Consider the following 23,739-nt stretch of genomic DNA (forward strand, 5'->3'; position numbering starts at 1 on the left):
ACATGTTTATAAAACTGCCCCTGCCCAATCACACGCCAGCCTTTGCATTAAAATGTTTTACTTTAAGTATATTTCTGCAAGTTTCATATTCTGTATGCAACGAGGATATTTTAGCAATGTTCCCGCTAGATCATAGCAAAAGGAGATGGTCAAATAGAAGATGGAAGATAGCGATAACATTCTCAGATGATGGAGAAGACGGACGTTTAGAAAAAAAAAATATTGATAATCACAGGATGACGCATGTCATTTTCATGGCAATGGATTTTTGTTTCATACAGATGTGTTACTTTTAGAAAATTATTTTAAAATTTTTTATAAAATGAGAAATACTGAGAAATCAGGATGTGAAATATTAGAATAAAAATAAATTTAGTTGCATAAAGCTATAGTTTAACTCATTAGAAATGATCAACCCCCAAACTGATGTTGAATTTGGATACACCAGGGAGACATTTAATAAACAATCTCAGTAAATAGGCATAAACAATAAATATGCACCCATAACAACATACTAGGTAACTCACTAGCATGCCAGGCTATAGGGAAGTGGGACAGAATGGCATCAAAACATGCCTCCCAACATCACAATTTCAGTGGGACAGTCCTTATTTTCAGGTTCTGTCCTGTCGTACCAACTTTGTGCCCTGGTGTCCGCGAGCGCATCATTAGACACTCTAACACTACATTAAGGACTCTAGGAATCTGCAGAGAGCACTGAAACAGTGCTCCCCTCACGGTCTTCCCTCAGTGGCCTACATGATTGGCAGGCAGATTGGCGCAAGGCTGACCTGCCAGTAATTCAGATGGACCTTTCTTTTCCCAGATCTGCTCCGTTGGGTGGAGCCAGTGTTGTCAAGTCAAAATCATCATTTTGAAACCTGTTAAGCAATCATTGGAGTTTTTCCTCTAAAAATTGGAGCGAATTGACAAGGGAATTTGAAATTTTGGTCCAATAAAGGCAAATTGAAAACATTCTCTAACTCAGCTATGTATTTGTCATGTGTATTGTCAGTACGTAAACCCATACTATATTACTCTGCCTTAGGGTGGCCGTGCTTAACGCACCCAAAGACGTAATAGCAATAGGTTAACCGGACAGACCAAGGTCTAGGGAACCTGAGGATAGACAGAATAATAAGCCAAGCCTGGTCAGTGATACCAAACATCTGAATAGTCAGGACAAGTCATGTCAGTAGCCAAACAAACAAAATCACTATAAATGTGCAATTGGGGCACTAAGGAACCACAAAAGAGCAATGCGCTCCTTGAACTGAGGGTTTTATATAGTGTTTGACACTGAAATAGTGTCTTACTTAATTTCCACAAGGAATATGTGCATACACTAAACACTGGAAAAGCACACAGGGCCAATGCAAAACTATTTGTTAAAAAACACTATTTGTCAACTTTGTGTGTCTCTTTTTTCTCCCAGCTCCTTTGTGTGTCTCTTTTTTCCAAACTACTTTGTCTGTCTAGTTCCCCCCGTCCACAGCCCTTCTGTGTGTCTTTTTCCCAGACCCTTTGGGTGTCTCTTTCCAGACCCTCTATGTAACAATTTGTCCCTGCAGCCCCTCTGTGTATCTCTTTGTTCCCTTCATCCCCTCTGTATCTCTTTGTCCTCCTCAGGCCCTTTCTATGTCTCTTTCTCTTCCCAGAGCCCCTATCTGCATCTCTTTGTTCCCCTAGCATCTCTTTGTTTATTTGTCCCCAGCCCCTCTATGTGTCTCTTTGTCCCCTTCAGCTTCTCCGTGTGTTTCTTTGTCCTCCTCGGCCCCTACCTGTGTCTCTTTGTCCCCCTTGCACCCCAGTGTGTCTTTTTGTCCTCCACCCCTTTGTGTGTTTCTTTTCCCCTTCCAAAGCCCCTCTGGTTGTCCCTTCCCTCCCAGTACCTTTGTGGGTCTCTTTCTCCCCCAGCCTCTTTGTGGGTCTCTTGTCCCCAGACCACCTTTGTTTCTCTTTGTCGTCCCCCAGCCCACTGTGTGGCTTGTTGTTCTCCCCAGCCCTCTGTGTGGCTCGTTGTTCTCCCCAGCCCTCTGTGTGGCTCGTTGTTCTCCCCAGCCCTCTGTGTGGCCCGTTGCTCCCCCCAGCCCTCTGTGTGCCTCTTCCCTTTCTCAGCTTTCCATGTGCCTCTCCCACTCTCCCACCATCAATCCTCTGTGTGCATCTCTCCCCTCAGTCCTTTGTGTTTCTCTTCCACAGCCCTCTGTGTGCCTATCTCCCTCCAGTCCTTAGTGTGCCTCTCCCCCCAGCTCTCTGTGTGCATCTTTTCCCCTATCCCTCTGTGTGACTCTCCATGTGTCTAATTAACCCCCTAGCCCCTCCATGTGCCTCATCAACCCTCCCAACCCTTCCATGTGTCTCATTAAACTCCCAGTCCCTCCATGTGTCTTTTTAAGCCCCTTGCCTCTCCTTGTGTCTCCTTACCTTGTGTCTCCTTAACCCTGGCCCCATCCATCTGTCTTAATTTACCCCCACACTCCATCCATGTGTCTCCGTAATCCCCCAGCCCCATCATGTGTCTCTGTCAGCCCCAGCCCCATCCCCATCCCCATCCATGTGTCTCCCTTAACCTCCCCAACCTCATCTATGTGTTTCCCTAACTCACCAGGCCTATCCATGTGTTTTCTAACCCTGCCAGGCCCATTTATACATCTCCTTAACCCCCAGCCCCATCCATGTATCTCCTTAATCCCTCCAGCCCCATCCATGTGTCTCCTTAATCGCCCCTACCCCTTCCCCTCCCCCCCCCCCCACACACACACGTACACCATTCCCCCTATGCCAGATCACCTCCTCTGTATGTAGCAGGGACCATGGTAGAGGAAGTTGCTCACCGTGCTCCTCTCTTATCAGACTGGCCAGGAAATGGGAAACAAGCCCCTTTATCAGAGTCCCCTTACAGAAGTGAAATGCAGTTTTAAAATACCGAAATTATAACTTTACTCATTCAAGCCATTGTAGGGTGTGCCAACAATATACAGAAATAAGATGTAATACTCTGGGATACAGGCCAGCTAGTCTGGTTTGGTAAAAATATTTCTCCAACTTTCCAATTGACATCTTCCTTCTTTATATTTGAACTCCTGCCTGTTCTTATTTTATTGAAAAAATGAAATCTATATTGAGATATGCCTGGCAGAAGGTAGCTTACAATTGCAAACAATTTTGTAGGGGTAATAAAACATTGCTGTGTAGTCAATATTTAGCAAATTGTGATTTGGAAACATACATATACAGTGAATATCCCATGGAGGGCTGATGCCCTAAACAAATTTCTAATCCACTTGTGATTCCAATTAAATTAGAGTTTCTTCAAGTTTTTTTTTTAGTGCAGGTAAATAAAACAGACCACCCAATTGAACTGTTTCTGTAGAATTAACCTCCAGTTATTATAAAACTACTACTGATATGATGCTGTTCCAGGCTAAATTATTTTTATTTTTTTTGTCTATCCTTCATCTAGAAGACTCCATATTCTCTCCATTTTCCTGACATTGACTAGGATTCGGACAGCGGCTCCTAATGTACTTTCCCTTTTTCAGGTCTAGAACGTATTGGGCAAGATTCACACTATGAGCAGGATGGCAGAGTTCAATTTGTGATAGATGCAGTCTACGCGATGGCCCATGCTCTACACAACATGCATAAGGATCTGTGTCCTTCAGGCTATCATGGACTCTGCCCAGAAATGGAGCATGCTGGAGGGAAGAAACTTCTCAAATATATCCGCAATGTCAGCTTCAATGGTAAGGATTTGATATACTTTTACATGATAATATGTAGACCCATATCTGTTTTTGGAAACTACATATAAGCTAAATAAAATGCTGTGCACTGCTTACTTACATTAGACTGTGTGTAATGCTTACTTCAAATTTGCTCCTTCACAGTGCCCTCCTCATGTCCGACCCACTGCAATGCTATCTTCACAATAACCTGTAATGCTTAATTTTACATTAGACCCAGTGCAATACTTTCCCTCACTTTAGATTCACTACAATTCTCTTACATCAGTCAAGTGTTCTACACTCTCATATAATGCCTTCCTAAATTGGCATGCCAGTGGCACAAAAAAGAAAGAGGGGATTGGGGCTGCCCACAAAAGTAGCCTTGTTTTTGGAGTGTTATGAGTATGCTCCAAGTGACCTCAACAAAGTGACCTCAACACGCGTCTAATGATGCTCTTGTGCGGTGCTTGCTGGAGACAATTCTCTGGTGACCTTATGCAGGACACCGAAGAACAAAATTGTGATGGTGGAACAGAACCCTGAAATCAGGATAGTCTCAGTGAATTCATGTTTATTGGGAAGCTTGATGAAGTGTGCATCCTGCTCTGCTGTCATCTCAGGTGGACCACCCTCCCCATCCCTTCTGAGTAAACTGCTGACCACTATGTGTACTGTTTTCTAATGTATAAGTACATGCCCCTTTTTTCCAACATAGGACCATGAAGGCAATCCATTGCTACTAGACATGTATGAATCCTTGTGGCCTGGGCTTGTGCCGGTCATCTCAAAAATGTGCTCTGTGCTTGTTTCAGCTCTTTAAAGCGTGAATAGGCTTCTTGTTTCTCGTCAAGGAAGACTTAAAGGGACACTCTAGGCACCAATACAACTTTAACACATTTGATAGTTTTGACCTCATTAATATACTGTATGTTTTTTTGCAAGCTCAATTTTTTGTTTTTTACACAAATTTTTTTTTTGCTGAATGCTGCACCATATGCTTGTCTCTTTAGTCACATCCCCTCCTGACAGAAATACTTCCTTATCAGTGTAGGCACACAGCTCAGCCACTGAAAGCACGGAGTGAGCTGCTTTTAATTCACAACCTGACTGCAGACAGCCAGAGAAACTATAAAGAGGTAGTGGTATCCTTACTATATACTTGACCTCTGACCCAGAAGTAATAAACCGGAAGTGACGTACCCAAAACACAACAGCGATTCCCGGCACACAGCTGGACTGAAAAAGCACACCTTTTTGTAGATTTAAAAAGTGAATATCGATCTGAAAAGTTACCAAGCACTTTGAGAAAGACTTTTAAAGTTGCAACGCATTAGCGCAGTTGCTTATCGGAGCTCTTTTTAGCCTGCTACTAAGTGGCTCAACAATATGTGAGTAAGACCATATTGTGTTTATTTACAAACTGTTTACAGATTTCACTATGCTACCTTTTTTCATTCTAGGTTTTTATCAAAGTCTTTTTCTGGGGTGAGGGAGCGTGGCTAAAGAGGCAGGCTTAAGATGCAGAATTCAGCAAAACATTTATTTATTTTATTCAAAGAACAAAAAGTGCACTGTGTAAATATAAGGTGCTTAAAGATATTAAATACCGAACCAAATTAATTAGCAGCTCAACACAAGTGTCAGTACCTCTTAACTTAACACAAACTCATACAGAATGTGGAGTGTTTTGAGTGAAAAGATGTATCACATCAAAATATACCCAGTGGAGCGCTGATATTAAACACTTACCCTTAAAGTAAGGGAACAATATGTATATCAAATATCTAAAGAGAAGAAACAAATAGACACAATCTGGTGTAGTATGTCTAAACAACTAGATAGTGTGGAAGTATATAAGCAACACACTCACATGGCTTAGAGCCTGGGGAGGATAGGCTCAAGTCACAATCACAGGGGTATTTATAGATAATACCAAACTTCTTCTACATGAAGATCCAGGTACTCAGGAAAGAAATAAAAAAGAGTGGAACGAATTCCTAGTGTCTTATCATCAGTATATGAATATAAATAAAATGGTGCAAGTAATTGCTCACCTTTTAGAGAGCCAAAATTTCTCGGCTCTCAGTATTGTTAGCACTGTGCCTTTAAGAGGACACAACTCTTCTTTAGGTGCAGGAAATTGCCAGAGCTCGTAGGACTTGTGTAAATTAAAACAATTTATTTAAACAATTTTATTCAAAAACTATAGAAATTTGAATACGCAAAATAACAAAACAAAACCATGTTAAAAGTCAACACCTAAGAAAGGCATTAAAGTTGCATTGGTGCCCAAAGTGTCCCTTGGATAAAGGATACATTTGGAGATGCACTAAAACGGTGATGTTAAATTATTAAAAAATAAAGTTCGCCCATTTTTAATATTTTATTTTCAATAACTAAAAATTACATTTTTTCTTTAAGTATATGTACATTTGCATCCCATATATCTCTCACTTGCTCTCCACCTTTGCATTTTTAGTTTGAACTTGCTATGTAGAAATCATAGCCCCAAGAAGAGTTATTATTTCTTTTCTTTTTGCTCAAATCACCCTATGATTTCTTTAATAATTCTCTCCATTTCTTACACGGTATAATTGAGCTAATTTTGGTAATTTGGCCGGTATTGTGAGCTCGAGGCGCACACGCTTTCTGAAGCTAACCCACGTTCAGAGTTTTACATCCCACTGGTAATGTCCAGCTTTAGGAAAAAAGCAACACTAATTATTAAGCAATTTAGCTGCAAATTTTTTAGTTCTGCTCTTAAAGCTTTGAAAAAACACAGTCTGGATTGTATTCTTAGTTATAAACTAAGGATTCTTTCAGGTAATCTAGTATAGTCTCCATTTTTATATACAGTTGAATCTATGGTTAATGTTCCTTTTGATAACACATCATAATCTCTAATAAGTCAGAATATCAGGGATTCACAATAGTTCCCATTACTAATGATAACGTTCAATAGCGTGGCTTATTCTTCTGGTGGGAGCAATAGACCTACCGTCTTCTATATTTGGAGAAAATGGCTTGGTAATACTTGGAGATGAAATCTAAGGTGTAACTTTGATTGTGATTTTACAAACTTAAGCCTTAGGAGTCTAGTGAAAAAAGAGAGTGTGTGTTAAAATTACTTTGTTTAGTTTTTTTGGACAGTGCCGTGTAAAAAAAGGCATAAGTTGACACGAGTGCTATACGACATATTTAGGTGTTAAAAAAGTGGCCTTGTATGGAATCCAGAAGAAGCCATGTGTACTTAATATTTTGTGTAACTCATCTCGAGAAAACAACTTGTTATCTCTAGAAAACAAGTTCTTTTCGCGAATTAATAAATTCATTTCTCAAGAAAAGTAGTCAGAAAAATATAAAAAAATACATGGCTTCTCTGGACTTCCAAAGGCTTGTATCCCATACCCCTTCTGCACTTTTTGTAGAGATAGAAGACACAAGCTGTTGGATTGAGACTTTTATTGGTATGGTAGTTTCGATCTGTCACTCAACACTGTTTCATGTTGCTGCTTCTGGAAGCAACTAAGACCCAAGAAAATACTGGAGATGTTCAGTTTGTTTGAATTTGTTTTTAAATGGTAAACTATGTTAAGTTTGTGTTTTTAATTTTTAAAAAAGTATAGTCAATGCTGTTATTAGAACGTGATTATCAGACCGCTGTCAAAAGAACACCCACCTTACACACACTCAACTAGCTGAAACGCTGGCTACAGGGCCGGCCTTAGGGGTGTGCGAGCTGTGCGGCCGCACAGGGCGCCATGGTGCAGGGGGCGCCCTGCGGCCGCATAGCTCACACGGCATGTCTGTTAGCCGCAATGCTAACAAGGCATTTGCCTTGGGCGGCATTTTCCAGGGGGCGGCAAAAAAAGCCGCCCCCAAATGCCCAAGGCAAATGTCTTGTTAGCCTTGCGGCTAACAGACATGCCGGGCTGCTGGGCGGTCGGGCGGTGCTGGCGGGCGGCTGGCGAGGGAGCACTTCCTCTGAGCTGTATGCTCAGCTCCCTCGCGCGCCGCAGAGTGAGGCTGGGAGCCGGAATATGACGTCATATTCCGGCTCCCAGCCTCACTGTGCGGCGCGCGAGGGAGCTGAGCAGACAGCTCAAAGGAAGTGCTCCCTCGCCAGCCGCCCGCCAGTGCCGCCCCAGCAGCCATTGGACCACCAGGGAGGAAGAGACCCCCCCCAGCATTCCCAAAGGTAAGGAGGCTGGGGGGGGTGTCTAAATAAATTTAAAAAATGTGTTAATGTGGGTGAGTGTGTGTCTGTTAGTGTGTGTATGTTAGTGTGTGTCTGTGTCTGTTAGTGTGTGTGTGTGTATGTTAGTGTGTGTCTGTGTATGTTAGTGTGTGTCTGTGTATGTTAGTGTGTGTGTGTCTGTTAGTGTGTGTCTGTGAGTGTGTTTGTCTGTTAGTGAGTGTGTGTGTCTGACTGTGTGTGTGTGGCTGTCTGCCTGTGTGTGTGACTGTTTGCCTATGTGTGTGTGTGTGACTGTCTGCCAGTGTGTGTGTGTCTGTCTGTCTGTGTGTGACTGTGTGTGTGTGGCTGTCTGACAGTGTGTGTTTGACTGTTTGTCTGTGTGTGTGTGACTGTGTGTGTGGCTGTTTGCCTGTGTGTGTTTGGCTGTCTGCCTGTGTGTTTGTGTGTGGCTGTGTGTGTGGCTGTCTGCCTGTGTGTGTGTGGCTGTCTGCCTGTGTGTGTGTGTTTGTGTGTGACTGCCTATGTGTGTCTGGGCAGACTAGATGGGCCGAATGGTTCTTATCTGCCGTCACATTCTATGTCTGTGTGTGTGTTTGTGTGTGGCTGTCTGTGTATGACTGCCTGAGTGTGTTTGTGTGTGTGTGTGTGTATGGCTGTCTGCCTGTGTGTGTGTGTGTGACAGGGTGTGTGGGAAGGGGTAAGGAGTGGGGGAGGGGGGAACGGGAAGGGGGGGCGCTGTGAAGATTTTTTGCACAGGGCGCCCAAATGCCTAAGGCCGGCCCTGGCTGGCTAAACATACAAGTTCTTCAAGTTCCGACCCCTTCATCTCCCCCATACACACATGATTTCTTTCTTCTCAGTTGGTACTTACCTACCATGACATTTTCACCTACTGACGCAACCTTGAAAACCGTAATCATAGGAAACAGCACTGAGTCGTCTCGACCCCTACAGCAAAGATATCATACTAATGTACATAATACATAATTGTAATGATTTATGTGATACTGGATTTGCTGATGATAACACTCTGAAAAGTACTTCCCCTTAACCCCTCCTTTCTCTTCTGCATTATATATACATTAAATACATATAGACATCAGACAAGCCATGTTTTTTACTCGTTTTTATTGTTGTTGCTATGGTTTGACAGTCTTTAAACCTACCAATGCACTCTTATTGTGTCATGTGACTGCTACTTAGATGTAATGAGACCTGAAAATAATATAAATGAGACCAAGTAATGCTTGGAATTAATATTTGGACATGCTTAGTTTACTTTAATATGGCTTAAGGGGGTGATGTTCTTAGTGTTATTTTTGGTATCTTTAGCAGATAGATTGAACATGACACTCGAGGGTATAATCACTAGTGAATTGACAAGATACTTTTAAAACTTTGACCAAATCAGTAAAGTTCAAAAAAACAACAACCCTCAAACTCTTACAAAGTTATTCAATAAAGTGAGAATACAAAGTGAATTCACATTGAATGTCAACTTCGAGGCCTAGGTAGCCAACCGGGAAGCATAGTTGATTTTTTCCAAATTGGCCAGTTTTCTTTTAATATAAACGTAACATTGAACTCTCACTTCAGTGAATAACCCTGTCTGAATTTGTTTTTCTTTAAACTAATTATGACCTACAATTTTTGTCTGCGTAGCACAGATGTGAATTAACTCCTTAAACCCAAATTTAGATTAAAAAAAAGTCAAAAACATATTTCTTGGCAGTCACTGGACTGTAAAGGTCTCTCGGTGAAGAAATGTGTTGTAATATGAAATGTTCTACCCATGCAGGCAGTGCCGGGACCCCTGTGCTGTTTAATAAGAATGGTGATGCTCTGGGGCGATATGACATCTTCCAGTACCAGATCACAAACCGTAGCACCCCAGGATACAGACTGATTGGACAATGGACAGATGAACTACAGCTCAATGTGAGTCACACTGATTATCCATGTTGAGGCAATGTCGAAAATGCAGCAGGTTGCCCTGGCCTAATTTATCTGTTATAGTTTTGCAGTGTAATTTCAGAGTTTTTACCACTCATAAACAAACATTATTAACATCATATTTATTCTCAATTTACAATGTTGTTTTTGAGAAGCCCATTTTGGATTTTTTTTTTCAAAATCACCAAAATATTTGTTACCCAGGGCACACCTCTAAGAAAAACATGTAGTAATTTATCTTTCCTCTGATTAAATAAGCACTCTATGCAACATAACCACTACAGCTTATTGTAGTGGTTATGGTAGTGAAATATCTGGGTACCATTCCATCATTTTGTTCCAAACCACTTTTAACCCCTTAAGGACCAAGCTTCTGGAATAAAAGGGAATCATGACATGTCACACATGTCATGAGTCCTTAAGGGACACTATATGCACCCAGACCATTTCATCGTGTTGAAGTGATCTGGGTGGAGTGTTCCTGTTTCCATAATCCTGGAATTAAAAATATTACGGTTTTAGTGAAAGAAACTAGAGGTGCTTCCTGCAGTCTCATGAAGTCTGGCTCTGTTAAATGATGCTGGACGTCCACTGTGCATAAAGACGTCCAGCATCTATAAAAGCTTTGAGTAAATGCTATCCAACGGGAAAGGCATAATGTGCATGCGACGAGCATGCACATTATGGCCAAGAAACTATTTCTTCCTTCAATTTAATAATTTGATTTTGTACTCAAATATTCTGGGATTTGGGGAGTAGTTCCAGGGGTCCCAAATACTGAGATTTATTTAATAATTAAAACTATGTTTGGTGCAATGCCGCTAATGGGCATCAATCGTTTTTCTGTAAATTTGTAAACAGTAGACCTCATTTAATTCCACTGTAAATAATAATTGTCTGTCTTTTCTCTTAATTCCTTGTAAAGCTACCATTACACAATAAAAAAAAAAAAAACACAGACTGCAGAAATTCCCTATGCCTTTTGGATTTTTCCTTAAGGCTTGCAAAGCATTATGGTAGCTCTAGTTGTGAAACAGCTGGGCAGCTACTATTTTATCTACCCCAGATTAACATCCTACATTTGCATATTTCTCCTCATTGATGCAAGCCACGTTAAGGGCAATAACCCGCACTGATGTGGCCCACCTGGAAAAGGGGTGGCTCAGCCCTGAACAAGAACAGGCCAGCCAACTGACAGGCAGCCTGGCAGGCCACCAGCTAGTAGGACCACGCAGGAAGAGCTAGTGCGTCAAATTATGTCCCGCGTCACTCTTTCTCAAATGTTGGTTGGTATGAACTACTCTGGCAAAAATGTGTTTGTTTTGATTTTAACCTGCTTATGAAACATTTTTACTCTAGGGCTTGATTTTAATCACTGCTGCCCTGCGTGATGCATGCTTTATAAGACGCCATGGCTGCTTATAATGAGGAACCATAACCTTCTGATCTTGTGCTGTTTTTCCTTTTCCCTGAAGTCATTAATTTGCTGTTGACTTATTTCCGACATACAATGCATTTGAAGCATGATTTGAAGTAAAGAAATAAATAGCAAAATGTCACTCTCAGTCATTATCTGTTGATTGTATTTTGCATCCCAATATGGGAGAGGTGGAGGATATGGGTAATTTAATAAGAAGGAATAATCATGCAAATCCTGTGACAGGTCGTTAAAATGGCTGCTCTCACAGGAATACAGATAAGGTTAACTTCATATACATAGATTTAGATTATTTTAATGTTTAATCTCTACAAATAATTAAATTTTATTACAGTTGTACTCCAGACTGGAGCCATCACATGTCTGTCTGAATCTATCTATCTATCTATCTATCTATTTATTGATTTATTGATCTATCTATCTATTGATCTATCGATCTAATTTTACTGGGTTTTGCAACACTTGATATGAGGAATAGTTACCATTAATAGTTGTGCCATTTATTTAATATGATATTGGAATTTAAATACATTTATGCTTTAACATTCTTTTAATTTGATTTTGTGCTCATTTGTGTTCTTTTTATATTAAACTAATTTCTCAGATTTCCTCAAAGAACCCCTAATTTGCCCAGTGTCTTGTGCCCCCTGTAGAATATGGTAAAAGTTCTATTTTTATGATATTCTGTTTAGGAATAGATAATATACATTGGATCACCCTCTCCATTTCTTCCGTTGCTAATAATCTCATCATCGATTTACTAATATTAGATTGACATTTCTAGTTAAGGAAAAGGTGAGAGAAGATTCTCACATCTCGACCTTATAAATAAATGCAGAGGTACGAAGGTGCTAGATTGCTATGCATATTTTATAAGAAACATTAAAAAATGTGTGTGTTTAGTTTTGCTGCTGTATATTCCATATTGTTTATTCCATTTGTGAGGTGTAACAAAGTTAAAATAAAAGTGGAAAAATCACATCTTTTTCCTGTAACTGGGTTACCTCCACCTTAGCTTCTTATCAATCATGTTACAAGCTCTGTCTGTTTCAGTTATAGCAATGAAGACACTACTTTGCACATGTAAGCCAATATAGAAAAAGCATACGAAGAAGTTACTTTGGTAAAAAAGTCCAAAAGTAATTTGTTGACCACTTGCTAAAGCTCCACCTTTGGCCCCTCACATACTCCTTCTCAATTCCACCATTTATACACACACAGAGATGCACAAGCACACAAGTACAGATACACACCAACATGCAAAAGCACACTCAGGAACAGACACATACAGACAGGCACCAAATGGTAAGCGCAGGCACACACTGGTTTTTACAGGTATACACTGGCATAGACAGACAGACAAGTACAAATTCATACAGTAAAGTGCAAAGTATTGTATCACAGAGCTCCACAGATCTGTTTATTTTGTGCTTATGGTGTAGTATGCTTATAAAGATCTAATCCATTCAAAATAAATCAATGTTTCAGTGTAAAATCAGTGCATATTTTTTTAACACTGCCAATCACATCAAATCCAATCAATTTGCTATTAGTGAATACAGTGGTATTCTTTATAAAATTACATGCGATGCAGATTGATGAATGATGAGGTAATAAAGCCTGTGTTACTGACCTTTGGAGTATTGACTGATGAGAATCGTTATTTATCATAAAGTGCTATATGTTTTTTTTTTTTTTTAAAGCAGAGTATAAATTATTCATAAGACTTTCATACCATGGTTTAAATATTCATATAGGAAATCCTTGCACTCAGAATTTGGAGACTATATCCAAGTGATGGAAAGTTTTAAATCTTCCTCTTTGTTATATTTCAAGTGTATAAACTAAAATAAAACATAAATGTGTCAAGCAGAAAAAAAAATACAATAAAAAAAATCTACTGACTCGGGTGAGTGTGGGCAGTTGAGCTGTTGAGGAAACGTCATTAAGACGCAAAATGCGTCCACCCATCTTGGGTATGCGTTTGTCCTTTGACTATTTAAACACTGAAAATGCTATCTCCTGTTTGCACCATGGAGGTAATTAAAAGCAACAGTGAGTACAACTAAAATTGGCCCATTCTTGCGTAGTCTTTTTTATGGAATTCACATCTAAAATTGCTGGGATAGCAGTGGACATTTCTTATTCTCATTCCAGCTTAATGTTTTAGCTTATCACTTAGTACTACACAAAGTTAATTAATTGTCACTTATTATTTAGAAAAAAATGTAGAAACCTGGCAGGATTATGACTCTGGAGGACTGAATTGGACAGTCATGTATTAGTTAATTGATATGAGGATTATTTTTGTCAATAACATGATGTTTGTTTATAGTAATTACTTTTATAACGTCATTCTATTCGTCTCTTGACATTTGGTGACATTTCTGGATGTTTGGAGAATTCATGATTAGAAGTTTAATATAGAATCTGCGTCTCTAAAAGCCTACGGGGCCTCCTCATCCTAACAGAATTTTACAATTTGTGTAATGTTCTTTGATATATTTATATCGTTTTAATTATATATTATTTTATCATATACATGCAATTTTAATATTTGTGTGTGCGTCAAAAAAGCTGGATACCGCACTTGTGTTAAACAATAGAGCATTATATGTAAATTGATTTATTATTTTATGTATAACAGCAGAGCGTGCCATGACTGAAAATAAATGAAAATAAAATTATATTTAGCATTAGAGAAGAAATTAATTTGATATTAAAATTACATTGAGCACAAGGTTTGTGGACAGTTATGCCTACCCTGATTGGGAAGAAGAGTTATGTCTGGCGGGCGTGCTTGGGAAGAAGCCCTCTCTCAGGTAGGTAGTCTCTTGTTTTTTTTTAGGAAGGGATGAAGAATGCTTGTTATCCTTTGATGAGAATCATGGGAGTTACAGTCAACATCACCTTGAAGACAAGCACTTTACAACTTTAAGTACCCCTCTGTCCTAAGCAATCTAACTCTATGAAACTGCTAGCACTAAATCTCCTCAGATCTTAACTTTCTGTACAGGACTACTAAATTCTATCAGGCCACTTCATTTAATAAAGCGGTCAGGGTACAGTGGTCTTATATATACTACCGAACACAAGGAGCATTCTCTACTGATCTGCTTTCGTCTCACTTGTGTGGTTTTCCTACAAAACCCCATGAACAGAGACCGGCTCTTGCTACAACTTCCCTGGAACTATTTTGGGCTTCAACCTCGTGGCAGACTGGTCAAAACTTCCCCGTGATGGCGATCCAAATCTACCAAACGGATCTGGGTGATTTTTTGACATTTTGTTTGCCCAGATCCCAGCTATCAAGGGATGTTTTGTGGGGTTTCTATGTATTTTGGGGGAACTTTTGGGGTGTTCAGAAATTGTTATACTTTTCTGTCCCTGTAGATGACTGAGTTTGTACAGTTCATGACTCAATTATCTCTCATGCACAGAGGAGGAGTTTACTTACTGTATTCATTTGATGACTATACTTTAATTAAACAGTCTTGGCTCATGTGTGGGGGGTTATGCAACACCAGCTATATTTTACTTGTAGGATTATTTGCTTGATTATATGGGAAAAGGGATATCTGTGGCGGTGAAACCTTGGCAGACCGCCACATGTATCTAGTGACTGTTACACTGACCTCCAGTAGAAGCAATTATGCTGTGCTGACCATGTAAAACTCATAGGAATGCATTGGATTCAATACTACCATATGAGAAGCATTGGATGCTTGCTGTGCATGCGCATCGGGTCGATGAGGAGCATTGGATTATACCATCACCAGAGGAAGCCATGCCTCCTCGATGTCATGTCGTCGTAGGTGGGAAGAGTTGAGCAGCACCAAGGGAGTCTCAGTATTGTAAAAAAGTGGGTGAAAACGTTTCATTTATTTTTTGGGGCTGAGGGGAATCATGTACATAACAAGGGCAGGGTCATTTTAACATTAGGAATACAGGTTTGCATTGCTAACACTATAGGGTTCCTTTATTGGTACTTTAACACTAAATACACCTGTGCTTAGTGAAGTGCTTATTTGTTGAAGTTTGATGTCGCCTTATTTAACTGAAATCTCTAGTGGACTTTTACACCACAAATGTTTTAAATGTATATGAAAATGTGCACAAAATGCTGTGAGATGCTTGAATACGAAGGTGTGAATGGCATCTGCAATTTATATTTAAACGTGATCAAATTAGTATTTGTCTTGTATATCCTAAGCTTCACAAATAACCAATGGCTGTTATTCCCTATAGTGTAGAAGCATGAAGGTCAAAGAGTGTTTACAGATACACGTGTTGATAAATCATTTAAAGGCAGCTAGCAAATTGTAAGGAGCCCTCAGGTGCTTTCTCTAAGCCTTTCATTCCGTCCACCTTTTGTCATCAGACCTTTCATTAAACGCGACTGGAGAAGCCAGAGTGGCATGCTGTAAGCCAGGGGAGAGCAAATTAATTTTCCCTGCTCTTAAAGTTCCATGTTTTAAGCTTATATTCTCCTTTATATCTCTAAGCTGACAGCAGTACTCACCAATAACACATTATCTTGAAAGTCAAAGTATTGCATCTCAGTGTGGTAATACCGATATAATTCAAGACATAACACAGCACTCATCAATATTGCTCCATCACTCCAAATCCCTTTGTACTCATCCTTGATATCTAGAAGTTTATTGAAGCATTTTATCATTTATAGTAATACAAACAAAATTTGAAAGCTAACGATTTTGTCCCAAAAGAGTTTTTTTCTCCCAAATTATTATTTCCAGCAGGGGATATTTGCGAAAATATTGTTATTTGAAAGTATAAGACAAAAGTAGAATACGTTCTCATTTTTTCCACCTGTATAGGGAACTGTACCACCATCAGTCTTAATTTCTTTGAGGGGATGAGGCCTACAATATTATCATGCATGTGGTCGACGTCTTGTTATTAAAATTAAGACATTCGAATATGCCTCTCTATTAATTAATTGGGGGCTATGCATCATTTGTCATCAGTGTTGGTGGAGATCAAAAACCTTATTACCTCAATGTCATAATTTAGAAAAAAAAACTGTAGATATTTCCCAAAAAATTATACGTTCTACAAAATGATCTTAAAGGATTGCATTAAAAACATTCAGTCATCCAGCTGTACTAGATTTAACATTAGATAGAATGCTAAATAGAGAACGACAATATACATTTATGAAGCATCCTTGAAAGTATCTCTGAAGCTTATCGATTTGTATGTGCGCAGAAGGACAAACAAAAGGCACATTTGTAATCCACCATAAACCTAAAACGCAGATCTGTGTGTTCTCAAAATGATATGGTTTTGTTATATGAAACAGATGTTTGCAGTACTTAATTAGAACAGAGAAAGCATAGGGTTTCTAAACAGTGATATCTGATTTACAGCCTTTAATTGTCAAAAGACATTTGTAAGTTATATAGAAAAATGATGTACATGCATATCAGTCTCAGGATTGGTTTTCCTGAAGAATGCCTTCCTGTCTATTCTATGTGACAGATTGATATGAGACTAAATCACACATCTCATGTCAACAGTTTGTTTTTACCTGTCAGGAGTAACAATTAAGTGGGTCGGACGATGGATCTTGAAGATGCAACTATGGTGTTAGATTGAGAAACTGTCATCGGAATGATAGAATCCTATGTCACTTTGTTCTGCCTTCTGAAAGAAGTTTGCTAGTTTTATTTTAATAATTTAAAATAAATGGGGTTGAATGACAGCTCTTCACCAGTTTGAGAAGCCTACCTCCCACAGTGCCCTACCACAGTAACCATGCTCTTTAGCCATCTAAAAATCATACAAGATGACAGTTAAAATAAAATAATCAACAGAAATACTGCGACTGTTTACTAAACTTTAGTATTTTAACCATTCTGCAGTGGTGTGTACTTTTATTTTTATTTTTGCAAATCAGTTTAGTGGAAAGAATTTGATATATTTTGCTATTTCAAATCAACATTAATTCTCTAACTTAAAGGGACACTCCAAACATCGGAAACATCCGAGTCTAGAGGTTATGGTGCAAATAGATCAATTTTTAGCTGCTATTTGTAAATGCTGCCTTTTCCAAGACAAGGCAGTGTTTACATTTTTTCCTTAAGAGCACCTGTTGTGGCTGTCACTCCCCATTAGAGGTGTCATCTTTTTGATGGACCAACATCCAGCATCTTCCGCTCTGTATGAAAAAGCAAAAGCTCCCCATAGAGATGCAATGATCCGATGCATTTGTATGAGGAGATGTCGATTGGCGCAGTGTGGCGAGTGTCACGCATGTGCATAAGTCCCCCAACGCTTCCCGTTCTCGCTCCCGTTCTAATATTAGAGTGTTCCTTTAATTCATCTCATCTTTTGCATACACTTACATTCCAATACACTTTACTGTGGGTTAACTAAAAATAACCTTTTTATCTGCATCACAGTAAAAGATAACGGAAAAAGAGGGGTTAACTGGGTGCAAATTACAGAATCAAAGTGCATTATGTTGACACATTGCATTCTGTAACTATTTTGAGTTTCAAAATGTCAAGGTTTAAACTACTACTTCAATGCATACAGGGGTGTCATTAATTTTGCAATATTTACTGTATTGGAATTTTGCCCTCGTAGACTTTTTATTTTCCGTTGACATTTTTTTGGAATCTACCATTATATATTACCTTGCAAATAGCCACTAGCAGGATTCCTGACTGGGATTCAGATTATAATGGTTCTATTATTATATCATTAATTTTAAGTATTAACTCTCTCTGTAAAATGATGTCATAAAAAGGATTGGGACCCGGAAAGCAACTTCATTTGCACAGTTCTTTGTAGTTCTGACAGTTCTTGATCCATGAGATATTGATTCCAAGGCAGCAAATTGCACACGGGAACCCGAATGCAAAATAAACTACCAATCAAGACAAGTTGCATTCCAAAGGAATCTTCAAAAATCCCCTTTACAATGTATAATAAGTGAAGCGAATGGGGTACCAGCATGAATTAGAGATATCTTTACTGGGTCATTCAACCCTGGGACATACATACGTAAAGTAAAGGGATGGGGGCCCGAAATGTAAAAGCCACTTAATTTGCACATTTGCTTGCAGTTTTGAAAGTGCTTCATAAAGATGATTATCATTTTCTTCACTCTGGGAGTACTGTTGTTGTTGTTAGTATTATTATTATTATTATTATTATTATTATTATTATTATTATTAGTAGTAGTAGTAGTAGTAGTAGTAGTAGTAGTAGTATTTGTATAGCGCCAGAATATTCTGTAGCGTTTTACAATATTATCAATGGGGGAGATTTAGCAATAAATGAGACAATTACAAAAACTTACAGGAACAATAGGTTGAAGAGGGCCCTGCTCAAACGATCTTACAGCCTATAGGAGGTGGGACATAAAACCCAACAGGACAGGAGGTAGCAATCAAACAAGGTGGAGTGAAGCAGAGTTGGAAGAGAAAATAGAGTGCTGCCCTCTAGGAGAGAGCAAGGGATAGGTATGTGAGGTAGAGGTTACTCTGGGAGGCCATAAGCTGTCTAAAGAGATGGGTTTTGAGGCACTTTTTAAATGACTGAAGATTAGGGGAGAGCTAGGTAGGCTATTCCAAAGGAATGGAGCCACCCGCGAGAAGTCCTGCAAGTGTAAGTTGACTGTACGGGTACGAGCAGCGGACAGGAGAAGGTCATGGGCAGGGCGGAGAGACCAAGAAGGGGCATACCTGCGGATCAGTGAAGAGATATAGGAGGGGCTAGAGTTGGTCAGTGCTTTAGAGGTGTAGATTGGTACCTTGAATTGTTTCCTATAGGATACAGGAAGCCAATGTAAGGACAGACAAAATCAGTCTAGCTGCAGCATTCATTAGAGACTGTAGCTGGGCAATACGACTTGTGGGAAGACCTATTAGGAAAATTACAATAATCCATGCGAGAGATTACTAGAGCATGGACAAGCTCCTTAGTAGCATCTTGCATAAGAAAGGGGCAGGTGTGGGCTATGGTTTTAAGGTGAGGACAGGAGAAAGTGGGGATGGATAGAAGTTGGGAATCAATATTAGCTAATAGCTAAGTTGAGGGGGTTAAGTTGAGAATGATGGGGTGAAAAGCTATTGAGAGCAAATGATAAGAGGTGATGATCTGAGAGAGGAAATGGAGTGTTGGAGAGATTAGAGACTGTACATTGATGAGAGAAAATAAGATCAAGGGTATTTCCAGCTACATGGGTGGGGGACTTAGCCCACTGCAATAGCCCAAGGGAGGAGGTCATTAAAAGTAGTTTTGGGGCTACTGAGGACAAGGGCACGTTAATGGGAATGTTGAAGTCCCCAAGAATTAGGGATGGAATATTAGAGGAGAGGAAGTAGGGAAGCCAGGCAGCAAAGTGGTAAAAGAAGAGGAGAGAGGAACCAGGGGGACGATAGATAATGGCAATGTTAGTAGAGATGGGTTTGAAAAGGCGAATTGAATGAATTTCAAATTATGAGAAAGAGAGGGAAGGGGGGGAGGGGGGGCTAGAGGTTTGAAGGAGCAGTGAGGTGAGAGCAGAAACCCTACACCACCACCTTTGCTTTCAGAGTGTTTTGGGTTGTGGGAAAATTGAAGACCACCAAAGAACAGAGAGGCAGGGGTAGCGGTGTCAGAGGGAGAGAGACATGTTTTAGTTAAGGCTAGTAAGTCTAGGGAATGAGAGATGAAAAGGTCGTGCACAGCAGTGGATTTAGTAACACTGCAAACAGAGCGTGCATTCCAAAGGGCAGAATGGAAGGAGGATTTCAAGGAGTGACATGAGATGGGTATGAGATTATTGTGATTCCTGGAATTAGCACATGGTGGGTTAGCGGAGGTCAGGCCGGCATTTGGAGAGACATCACCAGCTGCTAGGAGCAGAAGGATAGATAAGGATAAAGTAAGAGAAGGTGGGAGTAGGATTTAAAGGTTTTGTGAGAGGATTTGTATTCAGAGGTTTTAGAAAGGGTTGGTGGAGGTAGGCTTGAAAGCTATAAGTAGAATGCATGGGATGAATAGAGAGGAGAGGGAAGTAAAGTGGGAGCAATGAAAATGGTGTCAGGAGGGACAGGTGAGCCGAGGGATATTTGCTATTTAGAGAGGTGAGAGTAAAAGTAAAGAATAGAAGGAAGAGCATTCTCTAATGAGAGTAAAGGAGTTTATATTATAAAGAAGGCAAATTAGGATTTTTAGTTATGCAAAATTAGATGAGGTAGGATCTTAAAGTCACATGAGTAGGGGTCAGGGGTTGCAAGTAGGGAATGTGATAATTGAGCAGGTGATGAGGGTTTGAGAGACATCATTTGTGCTATCTATAAATGTAGTGAGTTCCTTGGGGTGGGGTGGACGGGAAGCCATCCAAAAGAGCTACCTCTGCTTAAAGCTGTAGCTTGTCTTGGTAGCTTTGAGTCCTGGGAGCTAATGTTCTGTTTTGGACCCAGACTGCAAGAAAGGATCTTGGTTACATCAAACAGCAAATTAAGGGTTTGGAAAACACAGATATTGAGGTGAGAAATGGAAGTTAATGAGAAAAGAAAATACAGAACAGAGGAGAAGGTGTTTTATTTGAAAGACAATATATATACTCTTGCTAAGAAAGGACTAGTTAAATATGGAAGGGATTTTCATACAAGGAAGAGGCTTTGATTAGATTACCTGTCACTTTCGGTTCTACTACTTGAGGATACTGATAAACCCAAGCAGTGATTGGCAGCTCGCATTCCAATTCCCTCACAAATCACGCACCAGAATATTTTTCATTGGATACTGGGGTTGGAAGGTGGGGTCTCCCATGGTGGTCTCAGCACTTAAAATCTTATCAGTCCCCATGCAGGCCAAGCCAGACCAGACAGACTCTGGTGATACACTGTGAATGAATGCAAATGATTTTCATAATTATGATCACAGATGGTGCTTCTGTCTTTTTCTTTGTCCTGGAACTATTGTGTGTGTTAATGTGCTTCTCTGCGGTTTGACACAAGAAACATTTTTTTTGTTTTGTTCATTTGTCATGGAGTTATTGAATCAGCTTTTGCTGATCAAAATATATAGAAGGTTTTATTATTTGTTTTTGATGAGCTGTTTATTACTTGGTGAATTAGCAGCTCTACACTTTAAAATAGCAGTTAAATCCCTCGAATCAGTGCTTGAAAGGAGAGATTGCTAAACATTCCAATTTATTGAGTTGTTTGATAGTTATGCATTGGCAATCTCTCAATTGTAACACCTCTTGAAGAAAGGAAACTGTGTACACTTTGTGGGTTTCTACCCTTACAAAGTAACACTTAGTCAGTTTGGCTTAGAGCTGTCAGTTGACGCTGTAAGCCAAATAGTATCTCCACATTGCAAAAAACTGCTTGAAAAAGGTAGTTTTTATGAATGGGGATCTACTGAATGGCTTAGCGCCTCAACTGAATGCTGTAAGCCAATCAGCGACGTCGCAGCCTAGTAGCTCTTCCAGGCTCCTGTTCTGAAAATGTTGAAATAGTGGTAGTGGAGAGAAATAGCCCTGGAAAGGAGACTTTGGGGTTCAACTGTTCGTGTATGGTGTAACCCCTAAAGCTTACCCATTTCCAGGGATCTCCTGGCACCATAACAACTTCTTTATGATCAAGTTGTTATGGTGCCCGGATTGTTCCTTTAAATTAAAACACGAGTGCTATGTTATAGCAGCCACAAAATGCTTATCTTTTTTTTCATTTTCTCTACCTACTGAATGATGAAACTATAATTCTTGCTGCTGTTATCAAACTGCACAGTTCTGCTTAACCCCTCCCTCTTTTTCTTCTTCACCCTCTCTCTGTTTAATGTTTTGAAAATAGTGAAATGTAAAAAATAAAATCAATAGTGTAATTAATAACCTTGAGAACCACCTTACTTACAATAATTGAAATGTTAAGATTACATCCTGATTAGATCCATCAGGATAGAAGAGTTACATCTTATTTGCCAAGATGTTTAAGGAAAGTGCCCATGAGCAGATCAAGACTCAATCTGACTCCTCTCCATGTACAGTCTTCACTTGCGTTCTTTTAGTATTTAGCAATAGATCAAACAGAGCCTTGTGCAGACTTGCCTAAAAGATTTATAGTATGTATAATTATCAATACGGTTTTACAAACATGTACATTAAACCAGTCTAACACCTCATAAATTCCACTCTGTGTCCCATCTAAGCAATGCAAGGAAGCTCTCCTAAGACCCTTCTATAAGTTGAATTTGGGCTCTGATTTTATATTGCTTGGTAAATTGTAAGAGGCGTTTATAATGTTACAGACAATCCAATTTATTTTACCGCATAACCATTCACAATTGTCAGAACCAGAGCTAAACAAATGTAACTTTTGCAGTGAGGGATCCCAACTGTCTCGCTTTTTGCAAAACCGTCCCAATTTCAGGATCATGTCCTACCACTCTGATTTAGTTCCATGGTGTTCCACATTCAGAGAAACAAAAGGACTGTCATGGTTCTGGAGGTTGGGGCGGGCTGGGAGACTATCTGCCAGCCTGGGCTTGCTTGACGCTAGTCCAACATGCCTCTTTATTGGACATGCCCGCCCATTTCCCAGACGGGCCTGCCCATTATTCCAATATTGGTGTCACCAGTATTGCAAGTTGACCCACACACCCAATTCTTATTTTATGAACCCAGTGTTGGGAGGTATGCAGGGCCAGATTAACATAGGGGCTAATCGAGCTGCAGCTTCAGGCTCAAGTCCATGAAATAGGTCAATGTTCTCTAACAACAATAAATATATATTTTTCCCCCACTACTCAAATGCTCTTGTTCTAAAATGTTGTGTAAAAGGAATGCAGAATTGGAATATCCTCCTGTCATCATTTGACATATCCCCTTTTCTGCTACACACTACATCCACCTCTTTCTCTGTCCCATACCAGGCACAAGCTTGTGCTGCTAGTAAAAAGGGATGGAGAGGAGTGGACAATCAGTGCTGTATAGACACTTGTCTACTTACACATGTCCTGTAGGAGATGCCTGTTTTCAAAACTTATATTGAGAACTTAGGGGCTTGTAAAATGGACAGATAGGCTGACTTAAGAGATGGAACAGAGATTGATATTGTATGCTTACAATGCATCCTGCAACTGTCCATCCAACACTACCTCCACCTGATACGACACTTGGGAGGCATTTTATTGTGGAGTGTTTTTTTCTGACATTACTGGGACATGCCAGACACCTAAAGTACTTTAGTTTACTGAAATGCTTGTTTCTGTTCTTTTTTTTACATTTTGCAAAAAAGTGCAGATTTCAATACGAAGTGGCACTTTCATAAATTAAAAGACTTTCTATGACTGTCCAATTACAGCCTGCCCAATGCAATTCAATAATAAGTATTTGCAAGGCAGATGCATTAAGCAATTGCCTGCCTCTTGAGTTAGCTCCACTGAGCTAA

At 39.7% G+C, this 23,739-nt stretch overlaps 1 protein-coding gene across 2 annotated transcripts in view; it reads left to right on the top strand.

Moving 5' to 3' along the window:
• GRM7 (glutamate metabotropic receptor 7) overlaps positions 1-23,739 on the top strand; it is a 438,658-nt gene that overhangs the window by 263,474 nt on the left and 151,445 nt on the right. For both annotated transcript variants that reach the window (XM_063426679.1, XM_063426680.1), the window contains exons 6-7: positions 3,546-3,749; positions 9,728-9,867. In XM_063426679.1, the coding sequence (XP_063282749.1) occupies positions 3,546-3,749; positions 9,728-9,867 (344 nt within the window). The remainder of the gene's footprint in view (positions 1-3,545; positions 3,750-9,727; positions 9,868-23,739) is intronic.

Source organism: Pelobates fuscus, chromosome 7 (genome assembly GCF_036172605.1).
Source record: "Pelobates fuscus isolate aPelFus1 chromosome 7, aPelFus1.pri, whole genome shotgun sequence".
Taxonomy (NCBI): Eukaryota; Metazoa; Chordata; class Amphibia; order Anura; family Pelobatidae; genus Pelobates; species Pelobates fuscus.